The following is a 12723-nucleotide window of genomic DNA, read 5'->3' as shown; positions in this document are numbered from 1 at the left end:
AAAGCATCTTTGTGACATTGTAAACATGGCGAGTTCATGAAAGCTTTGCAATAAATAATTATATGGTTTGAACAAAAAGCTTCCGTTAATATTTTTATAAGGTGAGATTGTTCATCATCGAACGCAATCTTACATATCTTTGGTGCGTTTGTCATAACGACACCATGATGAAGACATTCCGGTAAAGAACACCATCATCAAGCGTAAACATTCTTCCTCAAAAGTTGTGGTGTCCCAAAGTGTCGACCAATTAAATTACATGTATATAGACATGCGGGCGGGAAACTAAAAGAATGATAATCAAATACACGGTTATATTATAAATAGATATATACTTAAAAAAAAAAACCCAACAAAACAATAAATAACAAAGATTCATGAGATTCGGACAAAACCTCATCTCAAGAATGTAAGATCAAACTATTACCGTTGCCAGTCACTACATCAATTATTTGCTCAACCGGAGCTGTATGGAAAATTGTTAAACTTTTTATAAGAGACAAACTTTTATTGCAAATTTTAATTGTATATATATATATCAGTATTTTTGTTTTTAACTATTTATATACATAAAGGACTTATATTTATTTGTATTTATTTTTAACCACATTGTCTGTGATACTTGATTTTATTTATGTATATAAATATATTTATGTGATATTGATTTAAATTGTCTCGTCAAAGTCACCATGTGTTTGGCACCATATAGCCCGGTTGGAGCTGACGTGCCATAAAACTCCATTTCATTTCATTTCACACCTGAAGACAGCTTGTATACGTTGTAAGTAAACTCAATGTTTTCGGCAAAGGGGGGATAACTCCGGAACGGAAAGTCGAAGAGCGCTGAAAATCGATAGGTTTCATAATCTTGTGACCTCAATGCTTCCCACCAAATTTGAAACAATTTGTTAAGAACTATAACCCCTATCAATTTCCAAAGGTTTTTGGGAAGGGGGCGGGACAAGACCCTGGCACGAATGGTCGCAGACCTATGATCACGAATGCTTCACACCAAATCTGAAAAGAATCCTTCAAAAACTGTAGCCCTTATCGCGTTCACAAGCCAATTGTTTTTTGTTGTTGACGGTCCGACCGACGACATAATTATTTTATAAGTTAATTATACTATAGTTGTAACTTTATCGCAAAGACAAAATCGCCATATCGATTTAGAAGTAGTGATCATCTCGAAGAGTACTGTTACTCAATCCAATTTTTAAAAAAATACGTTTTGAATATACACGCCAAATCTGACTGGCGATATAATCCAAATTTATAAACAATTCTGACGTACTTAAGGATGCATAATGAGAGGTAAATATCCTTAATTTAGCTTTTTTTCTGGCTTTAAATGTTATATAAATTATTATGTAAACATTATTAACATGACAATCATATTATCACCTCTCTGTGCCATCTAATTAGTAGAGTTTAACTATACAATAGATAATCGTACCGTTATTACGATAATAAACAATCTCCGGTTCATTTCGTAAAAACTTTGCAAAGAATAAAGTACTTTTACAGAAAGGTTCAATAGATTCATTTTTCATTATCTATTTATGAACTATTAAAATCATTAATGAAAACGTACAATTAAAAGTGGATCTAACATTGACAAAGTTTTATTAAAGATACATTATGTAAGATTTAGATAGGGAGCTAGCCATTCTGGCTATAATAGTTCGAAAATTGATAACGCAAAAAGATTTATTGAAAATGTCATTCAAATTACTCTCTTGCGAGCGAAGATATGAGCCTTTGAAGGTTTGACAAGATGTGTGCATTAATTGTAACGACTTTTCTGGTTGTTCGAAGTTAAGCTGAACCGTTCTAATCTACATAATAGCGGAGATATCCGATGGTATCGAGAGTTGATTATGGTCTTGTCAAGTTAATAAATGTCTAATTAAACATTTAGAGAACATTTCAGGCCTAAATAGGCAGATTTGGCTCTTGAATAATAGAATAAATAAAAACAAGGGAATGTACGGACTATTTGACAAGATGTGTGCATTAATTGTAACGACTATACTGGTTGTTCGAAGTTAAGCTGAACCGTTCTAATCTACATAATAGCGGAGATATCCGATGGTATCGAGAGTTGATTATGATCTTGTCATGTTAATAAATGTCTAATTAAAAATTTCAAGCCTAAATAGGCAGATTTGGCTCTTGAATAATAGAATAAATAAAAACAAGGGAATGTACGGACTATTTCTTTAAGTCTCGTTTTCTCTTATTTAGTGACATTCAATTACTTTTTTAAATTGTCAAATATCCTCCCACGGTGAGCAGAAATTCGCCCGTGTATATGTTATCACCCGTCACTTCAGTCAGCTATATAAAAGGTAAACTCGTGTTTTCCTTTTGCTATCGTCACTTCCGTTTCTCGAAATCTTCATTTATGCATCTATCGTAGCAATGATCTCTGTGTTAAAATAATATTTAGAACGTGTTTAACCAGTATCTGTTATAACTCGTCACTTCAGTCAGCTATATAGAAAGATAACTCGTGTTTTCCTTTTGCTATCGCCACTTCCGCTTCTTGAAATCGACATTACGCATCTATCGTAGCAATTATCTCTGTGTTAAAATAATATTTGGAACCTGTTTAACCAGTTCTATTACATGACTGACACCAATATTGTCCTTAAAGAAAAGTGTGCCCAATCGTTCAGGCGGGAAGATCAATCGACGTTCACCTGTATGCACATTGGCTTGCGCGTAAAAGAACACCCGACAGTTGGAATCCGAAGGAAATTTGGTCGGAATACCGCTGTCCGAGCAAAATTCCCACCCCTTGCATGGACATGTCGCCATAGTAAAGATAAATAACGACGTGTTAGTCTCACAAACACTTGGTTAAAGGGTTGCCAAACCTTGATTCAGATATACATTTATTATCTTCAAATGACGATTTCTACAAGAATAATTGTTATTTTTTTAATTGTTAAAATTTTGTACAAGGTTACTAGAAAGAATAGATTTCAGTATTTATCTTCATCTAGTTTACTCCGTGTCAATCAACTTTCCTGGTGAAAGTCACCACGGTTTTAACTCTAATAGATAATACAAGAATAACTGATAAAAACCATGTTGTTTCATATCTTCATTAGTTTCCAGGCATATCCAATTGATGTTCGTGTAAAATTCCCCTCAAAGCACACTGTATGGCGTATGCCCGTTTTCATTAGCCCAGTTGGTGCAGAATGGTTAGACGTTAAATCCCATTTTATTCGTTCATTAATTCAATCATTCTAATAAGCCGAAACGTCGGTCTACCTGATACACAGGCACTTGAAGGGATTAAAATAAAACTTCTTACTATATATTATAGTATAACAATATAGTCAAGCAGTAGTAAGAAGTTTTATTTTAATCTCTTCAAGTGCCTGTGACCTGATACTTCAATACGGTCACTTGGAGAATATTTTGATTGGCTGTCACTGAATAACACGAGGCGTATTTGTGTGGGAGTAGATTTAACTGAGTGAGAGATTAAGTATGGGGGCTAGGTCTACTATAAATAGATCTTTTATATATACATTGTGCAATCAATATGTAGGCGAGTCTGTCTTACTGAAATATGAACACCCGTTTTCCAAATAGCTACTGATTTAGTAGATTTACATCTTAGTATTAAAGGAATAAACAAAAACATATATTAAAAAAATAAGCAACATTTCGCTGGGTATTCCTGAGGCATGATGTATTAGATGAAGTAATAAAACTTTCTATACTAAATAAAACAAAATATTGAGCTGAGAGTTCATATTTTACTGCCATATTATGATTTTGTGTTATATTTATTATCTTTTGTATATCTGAATTGATATCTCTAAAAAAAAAAACAATCGATTTGCTATTTTTAAAATAAATATTGCTCACGTGGGGTTTCTATGACAGATTATAGTTTTGGAGTTTTTGCTAAACTACGATAGTTTGTTGCATAAAAGTCTAAAAATAAACTTCCGAATTCATTTTTCATAATACCCGGACTTTTTCTTAAAATGGTTATCCCCTAAGCCACGTCACCGAGCCACCACAATTCCCGGAATAAAATGAGGTTTAACGTCCCGCCAACACATGAGACAACTATGTAATTTTTATTTCTATATGGTAACGTCATCTCCTACTTCTATTTCTTCGATTTCCAAAGTATACACGGGAGGTCAACGATATTTAATCCTATCTGAACGACTGGACAAACTTCTCATGTCAGCTCCGCAGACGCCACTCCTGAAAGTAACCGGGTTTGAAAAATCCCGTAGTTTCTTCTATGTCCGTTCCAGGTTTCGAACCCAAGAATTATTGCAATAAAATATTAATACCGAAATGACCTCAAGTGGACGATAAGCCCCATTTCTGTCTCTTCTTTGAGAGCAAGGACAGAATCGAGATTCGTATATAAAAGAGAACACACTGGAGAACAATTCTTGTCTACGATATCACCTTAGGTGGAAGTGGACGTAAAACCCCAGAAACGAACGAACGGAGAACAATTTAGTCTCCAATATCTAAAGTGAATATAAATTTCAAGTAAAATATTTTATAAGGGCAATATTAGTTAATAAACAATACACAGTCGGAGATATCACAATTCGCTTATTTCATTAATCATTAAACTTGATCGGATAAGGGATTGTCCTCGTGTTGTTTTGTACTTCTAAAAATAGAACTTACGTGTATAACTAAACTGGAAAACCAGTTTGCCTATTTAAATATCTAACTGGGAATACCCTATTTCACAAACAACTAAATTCTGCTACTGATACAGAAGCATATGACTGCATTTTGAAACATAACTATATGAAAAAAAAATACCCAAGAAAAGCATTGAATAATGATTTAGGAATTCCTGCAAGAGGTTACCTAATATCTTACGTAATATATTTTGTCTCTTTCAACTAGAAAATAAATGTTAAATTTATATAAAATAACGTTCACAATAAATCTAGAACTCATTTTAAACATACATAACTCTTATCTTGAATATTTAAACGTCTCTATCACAGCAATGATGAGGGGGGGGGGGGTTGTCTCTGAATTTGCACATAATAAAATAATCGATAATATGCTAGGTAGTCAAATTAGTACTTTATTGTCGCTGACAAGTTGACAATTTTTAACGTAGTAGGTCTGGTAGCATAACTCAGACAAGCCTACCTAGGACAAGCTTATCGAGAGGCCTAGGTAGAATGAGAATGAGGGCATGTTGACTAAAGCAGACTTAAATTGTGACGTCAGCCGTAATGAATACAACATGGTATGTTTTTGTGTGATGTATTGGTTGTTATACCACACTGATAAGCAGTGAATAATCGCAAGGCCGCTACAATCACTGATAAGGATGACATCAATGCGACTTAATGAGTCTCATATATTAACTTTTTCCACCGACAAATTAAATTCTAAAACATTTTTTTGATGCATTAGAAAAATAAATAAAGACGTTTGACGTATTTGTAGGTAAAATTTTTTTTCCTATTTAGTGCAAATGGGTATTAAAATGACTAAAAGGCAACGTACTGCCCGAAGCAGTAACGCCTTATGTAAACAATGCACGCGCCATTCACCCATTGTTTGACGGCACATGTTAAAGGCAGTCATCTTTTACAGAGATATTAGAGGACTTTTAATTCTATGTGAAACAGATTGTTGTATACATGAAATGACTTTTAATGTTTGTTCCTGCATTGTTGAAATAAAGAAATCAAATTCACACTCATCGTTATCATTAAATACTTTGATCCTATGTTACACAATTCCTTTATTTCATTTATCATTAAACTTGATCGGATATGGGATTGTCCTCGCGATGCAGTGTACTTCCAAAAATAGAACTTACGTATAGTTAAACTGGAATTAAACCAGTTTGCCTATTTAAAAATCTAACTGAGGAATACCCTATTTCACAAACAACTAAATTCTGCTGATACAGAAGAATATGACTCTGTATTTTAAAGCATAAATATATAAAGAAAAAAGACCCAACAAAAGCAATAAATAATGATTTAGGAATTCCTGTAAGGGAACACGTAATATCTTTGTCACAGTTTTATGATGTAAGCTGAGATAAAAGTTAGAATGTTTTTCGACCAACGTATGCAGCAAATGGCCATAGTGGAGCTCTCATTTACAAAGTATTGTAATTTTTAAAACATAGTAATATAACAATACAATAAAATGACAATATAAAATAAATGAATATTATATATTCACGAAGGAAATGACATTCTAATTAGTATCCACCATCCCCGTCCAGCCTTTTCGACATTGTCTTAAGCTTCTACTTATAGCCCTAACTGTCAATACACCATGTGAATTCGCATTACATGTTACCCCGCTAAACAAATCTAGCGTGCATCTTGGAAAGACTACTGCGCTATACTCTCCAAATAACATGGATAAAGTATCAAAGAAATCCTAAATCACATTATATTCATTGCTTTACAAATATCCGAGAGGAGGGGTTGGGGGTCGCAGTGGTCCGGCGTGTGCGCTTTGGATCATAAGGTCTATCATTGAGTCAAATGGCGTGGTTTCGACCACAAGATTGTACATGACCACGAATAATAGGGTCGCCTACCGTACCGCGTGGGTTTTATCTCGGTCATCTAGTTTCTTGACGCTGTTAAAGACCCCGGTAAATTGTTTGTCCCGAAATGACCTATCAGTTTACAAACATACCCGAATAACTGTATTACAGAAGTATTGTGTATATAAATAGAAATTACGTTTATATAATCGATATTATTATATCTGAAGGCGGGTTTGTCTGGATATTAAAAATAGCATAACGCTCTGGCACATAGTTATACATGATACAATGATTTAGTTGGGTTATCATGCAAGAAATTATTATTATTATTGTTCGATTTATATAGCGCTTCATTACACGTGAAGTGTTTCTAAGCGCATATCACAAACATATACTTCAAACACACAGAAACAATCAAAATCAGGAGAACATAATTAAACACTTGTAATATTTTAGTTTTCTGAAAAAATCATTGTTATTTTACAAGTGTTTTTTGTTCAGTTTTATTACAAGTTGGGGGTATTTCAACGGGTTTTTTGTTCTTGAAACGCAAAACGGTATTAACATAGCGCTTACTTCATCCATCAAAGAAATTTCAAGAATATTCTCTTAATTGGGAATTTCTCCAAATATCATATAAATATCATTTAAAAAACACATGCGTCTTAAGTTGGGGGTATTTCAACGGGTTTTTTGTTCTTGAAACGCAAAACGGTATTAACATAGCGCTTACTTCATCCATCAAAGAAATTTCGAATTGGGAATTTCTCCAAATATCATATAAATATGAGGATTGCTTTTAGAAAGTTCAGTTGCTCCGAGTTTAATACTACGACAACAACACGCTACATCAACTATACATACAACATGGGAAACGATCCTCATAAAAAAGTAAGTGTACTATCATTAATAATGTATTTGATAATATAAACGGCAATTATTGTAAAGTAGCATACCCTGTGGAATAACAAAACATTACGATGTTTGCCTAAAGTACTATGTTAAAATGTTAAAATTTACTATTGCTAGGGTAAACATATTTTTATTGTTTTTCTAATGTATTATATATAATGTTTTTTTTTTCTTCTTTTCGTTTTATTTAAAAAACATATTAATTTTCTTAAAAGCGAGGTAAATCCTGAACGGTGGTTATGGAGAGGGATTTTACCTGTGCGAACCACTGTAAAAGTGATAAAAATAGAAAATGCTTAAAAGAAAATGTTTTATTTATGTAGTGTAACTATGATATTATTTTTGTACTTATGTTTTATTTATTGTAAATATAATTTTGTGTATTTCAACTAAACGGTTTTTGATAAAATCTTTTACTCTATACATAATCAAAATTGTTTGACAAAATACCAGTTTGTTATAATGCAATTTCTTTTTTACAGGACGTTCCGGAAGAATCGGAGTGTTTTCCGGGAAATGTCTTAGTTGAAACAAAACTTAACGGAAAGAAATGTATGCATAATTTGGAAGTCGGAGAGGAGGTTAAAGTTATATTTGAGGATGGGAATATCGGATTTTCTGAAGTATGGACAATGGCCCATAAAGACACGGAGTCCAAGGCCTGTTATCTACAAATAGAAACCGAAACGAAGAGACTGACCATCAGTCATTTTCATTTCATACCTGTTACAGATCAAAATAATTCTATGGTTGTTTATAAAATGGCCAAAGACATCGATGTAAGTAATGATTTTCAAAACAAATCTTATGTTAATTAATATATTTTATCTCTTTCAACTAGAAAATAAATGTTAAATTTATATAAAATAACGTTCACAATAAGTCTAGAACTCATTTTAAACATGTATGACTCTTAAATTGAATATTTAAACGTCTCTATTTGTCTCTGAATTTGCACACAATAAAATAATCGACAATATTCTAGGTAATCAAATTAGTACTTTATTGTCGTTGACAATTTCCAACGTTGATCTATTTCTGTATTTGCCATTCTTGCACACTTAACTATAAATGAATAAAAAAATTTTCATTTCAGATTGGAGATCACCTTAGTACGGTTGAAAGTAATCAACGAAAGACTGAAACCGTCATAAAGATCGAAGAAGTGGAGGCAACGGGAATATTCGCCCCGTTCACTATTAGCGGGTCTATACTCGTTAACGATGTTCACGCCTCAGTGTATGCGGAAGTGGAGCCAGATTTTGCACATTCTGCGCTCGCACCTTTCCGAGAAAAATACTACATCACACCAAAAGATGAAATGGAAGCCTTTCTAAGACCAAACGAAAATGGCGTTCCGACGATTTTTGCCGAGGCGTTTAAAATGTTGAAGCAGTTAGTACCCTCGTATTAAAATTGTTTCATTCTGAAATAAAATGCTTTTAAAAAAAAAAAAATTGTTATATTATATGCGACTGTATATTGTAGTCACCCATGTCCGTTAGTCCTTGTTTATCGGGATCCCCTTGTCAGTAGTGCAGGACGGATGGGACGAAAACTTGAGGTCACGTGTATACATCGGCGTGAAGATAAAAGAACCTTGCCCATAGTGCCGCTGCCCAGGCAAAATATCCCATATAGCACACTTTATGGCATATGCCCGTCTTCCTTAGACCAGTCGGAGGTGAAGGTGGGCGTGGAGTCGGGTTGGAAGGTCTAATGTGGGAGGGTACTGAAAGCGATGGCTAAGATTCCGGAATAAGAAGTGAATTGAGGATTAGCCATGGTTAAAGAATTATATGAGTAATTAGATAATCGGGTCCTTGGGCATGGCAAGAAATCAGAATCATATTATGATAATTGAAAAGTGTCATACAGATTCAGAAAGCTGATGACAATGATTTATATGCTGTTTTCCACAACATCTAGGGAAATGAAATAAAATGGGGTTTAACGTCCTACTGTTCTGCTCCGAACATGGGCTAATGAAGACGGGCATACGCCATACAGTGTGCTATGAGGGAAATTTTGCCTGGACAGCGGCACTACGGCCTACTCTTATATCGAATTCCAACTGTCAGGGATCTTTTACGTGCACGCCAATGTGTACACGGGACCTCGGTTTTTCGTCCCATCCGAACGACTAGACATCTGTCCTTGTGAGGCCCTCCGTCCTGCATTTCTGACAAAGGAGAACCACGCCGTAAAATCTGGATGAACTTTCTCGGCCATTGTAAATGAAATGAAATGAAATGGGGTTTAACGTCCTACTGTTCTGCTCCTATGCTGGGCCAATGAAGACGGGCATACGCCATACAGTGTGCTATGAGGGAAATTTTGCCCGGGCAGCGGCACTATCGCCTACTCTTATATCGAATTCCAACTGCCAAGGGATCTTTTACGTGCATTCCAATGTATACACGGGACCTCGGTTTTTCGTCTCATCCGAAGGACTAGACAGCTATCCTTGTCAGGCCCTCCGTCCTGCATCACTGACAAGGGGGAACCACGCCGGAAAATCTGGATGAACTTTCTCGGCCAATGCAGGGATCGAACACCCGACCTCCAGGCTAGCGAGCTAGCGTCTTAACCACTTAGCCACGTGATCCCCGCGGCCATTGTAAGGATCGAACACCCGACCTCCAGGCTAGCGAGCCAGCGTCTTACCCACTTAGCCACCGTGATCCCCCAACATCTTGGTAATACAGGTATCCCTCAAGTCAGATTCGGCTGACCTAATTCTACTATGAAAAAGACCAAGGAACATTTTCCGGGTTATACAACTGTTTAAACACTCAAAGTAATGCCAAAATAATTACGTCAGTATTTCATATAATGAATGTGGTTGTGTGTAGAATGCGGGGTGGGGGAGGGCGATCAGCTGCGTTTCCTTCATACCTTTCTTCAAATTCTAACTTCGTGCACTCCATTGTGTACATGGTTGGGTCTCAGAGTTTCGTCCTACCCGAAAAACTAGGCCCCACAGGAGCCACCCATAACTAGTAAGAAACGGTCTTGCAAATTCACGAAGGTTCTTCTCGGCAAACATCGGAATTCGAACCTGGGACATTCAAGTCAATAGACTTAAAGCTATATACGACTGATAAATGTGTCATTTTTTGAGACGGTCCATACATGAGATAAAGTCATATCAATAAATCCTCTATAAACCAAAGGTGTGAACCTCTCGCAGGTTTTCCTTACTTCAGCATGACGTGGGATTCCTGCTCTGTCCCTCACGTAAAATCATTTTCATATCCCGTCTGAATCTTTGTACCTGCTTCCAAATGAATCACTTGTGGCAAGTGCTTTACACTTGATGGGGCCACGGTGGCTAGGTGGTTAAGACGCTGGCTCGCTAGCCTGGAGGTCGGGTGTTCGATCCCTGCATTGGCCGAGAAAGTTCATCCTGATTTTCCGACGTGGTTTCCTCTTGTCAGTGGTGCAGAACGGAGGGCCTGACAAGAACAGGTGTCTAGTCCTTCGGATGAGACGAAAAACCGAGGTCCCGTGTATACATTAGAATGCACGTAAAAGATCCCTTGGCAGTTGGAATAGGCGATAGTTCCGCTGCCCGGGCAAAATTTCCCTCAGAGTACACTGTATGGCGTATGCCCGTCTTCATTAGCCCAGTATAGGAGCAGAACAGTAGGACGTTAAACCCCATTTCACTTCACTTCACTTTACACTTAATAAGAGTTGCTGAATCAAGTGGTGGTGTGTAGTTGGGATCCGGTTCTATTAATAGTTCGCTAGGTTGACAACCACCGCATCCTACGACTGACCCACAATAACCTTCAATACGATGTCCATCTTGTGATCGTGTCATATTACCCACTCGCCCACCAACACCCCACGTTTCCCAGGTAACCGAGGATTTTACACGTAGTCCTGTACCATTAGTATTTATAACAAATCATCCAATTAGTCCACAATCACTGTTTGCATCATTGACACCATTATCAACACAATCGCCAGCGCTTCCGAAGGTTTGTTTGAGAAAGGTAGAATTGGAATAACGGAAACTATCCACATTTATCTTCTTTTGAAAAAACGAAACACGCACTTTTTGGAAATCCGTGTAACCTATACTTCGTAGTTTGGAATCTGCAGGTACTTGGGCACACGTTATTGGACCCTTTAAAAATACTGGAGTAGAAAACGTATTAATGACGTGTAAAGTTACATATTCTCTGTTATTCCCGGAAGGACAGTACGCTTTAACCCATGAATTCATGTTTTTAATGAAAATCCAGTATTCACCCTCGGCACCAATATAACCATCACAAACCCTTCTCATTTTACATCCAGTAAACGGCAGACATTCAAATGGTGACCAGGTACCAGTTGTATAGCACGTGGCATTAAGGTATGGGCAGTAGCCAGCCTCGCATGCATATAGAACAGTTTCGTTAAAGAACCACAAGTATTTGGCCTGAAATGACGTAATATTAACATTCTGTATATCCGGATTACCATGACAACCAACAACAACACATGCATGGCGTGTACCTTCATTATGACAGACTGTGTTATTGGGACAAACATGATTTTCACAAGATCCAAAAAGCTGACCATGACGATTGGGAACGTCCATTATGATATTGTTAACCACTGGTTCAGTAATGGTGTTATTCAAAGTGAGTAATTCACATTGCTGAGTTTCGACATCATAATTCAAAGATTGACATAAGGAATAAAATCCACATTGACGATAACAATCTAGAAGTCCTCCAGCTTGATAAAACACCATTTGTTCTCCTGATAACTTTTTTCCAGTCCGCATATTCTGATAAAATTCTTGTTTTAAACACACATTTCCCTCCACTTGCATGCTGGTGCCGACCAAAACCCAAAACATACAGTTAAAAATAACTTCGCTTTTTGTACCCATTGTATAAATCATAGACCTAGTGTTACCAGTTGCTGTCAAGTGGCTAAATCGTGGTAATATTATTGTTATCTTCCAATACTCGTAATTTTCCTATGAACTGTGTATCATCATTGATCGATTAACAGAAATTGTTAAAGAAACAGTTTCATTTTGATTGCCATCAATCTATAAACCAGCACAACTGGAAATTATTAGCTCCTTAAACCAAAACTGAAACGAAATGCGTTATTTTAAAAAAAAATACTTTTTTATAACAGGCTTTAGGCTGTGGCCAACGATTTATCACTAGGGACAACATCAAAGTCGGTAATAAGATGTACGGTAGCAGTCGATGCGAAGAAGTACTACTTTCCGTTGGGACCCTCATGGGAAG

General features: G+C 36.2%; 1 protein-coding gene across 1 annotated transcript; it reads left to right on the top strand.

Annotated features, from left to right (window-relative positions):
* The first annotated feature begins 7275 nt into the window (after window positions 1–7275).
* Window positions 7276–8913, top strand: LOC126820728 (desert hedgehog protein). Its single transcript, XM_050548820.2, has 3 exons — window positions 7276–7435; window positions 7939–8235; window positions 8553–8913. The coding sequence occupies exons 1-3, from the start codon at window positions 7331–7333 to the stop codon at window positions 8868–8870; spliced, it is 720 nt and encodes a 239-aa protein (XP_050404777.1). The 5' UTR covers window positions 7276–7330; the 3' UTR covers window positions 8871–8913.
* The last annotated feature ends 3810 nt before the right edge of the window (window positions 8914–12723 follow it).

Source organism: Patella vulgata, chromosome 5, assembly GCF_932274485.2.
Source record: "Patella vulgata chromosome 5, xgPatVulg1.2, whole genome shotgun sequence".
Lineage (NCBI taxonomy): Eukaryota > Metazoa > Mollusca > Gastropoda > Patellidae > Patella > Patella vulgata.
Note: the sequence above shows the minus strand (reverse complement) of the source record. Positions and strands in the feature narration are given on the sequence as shown.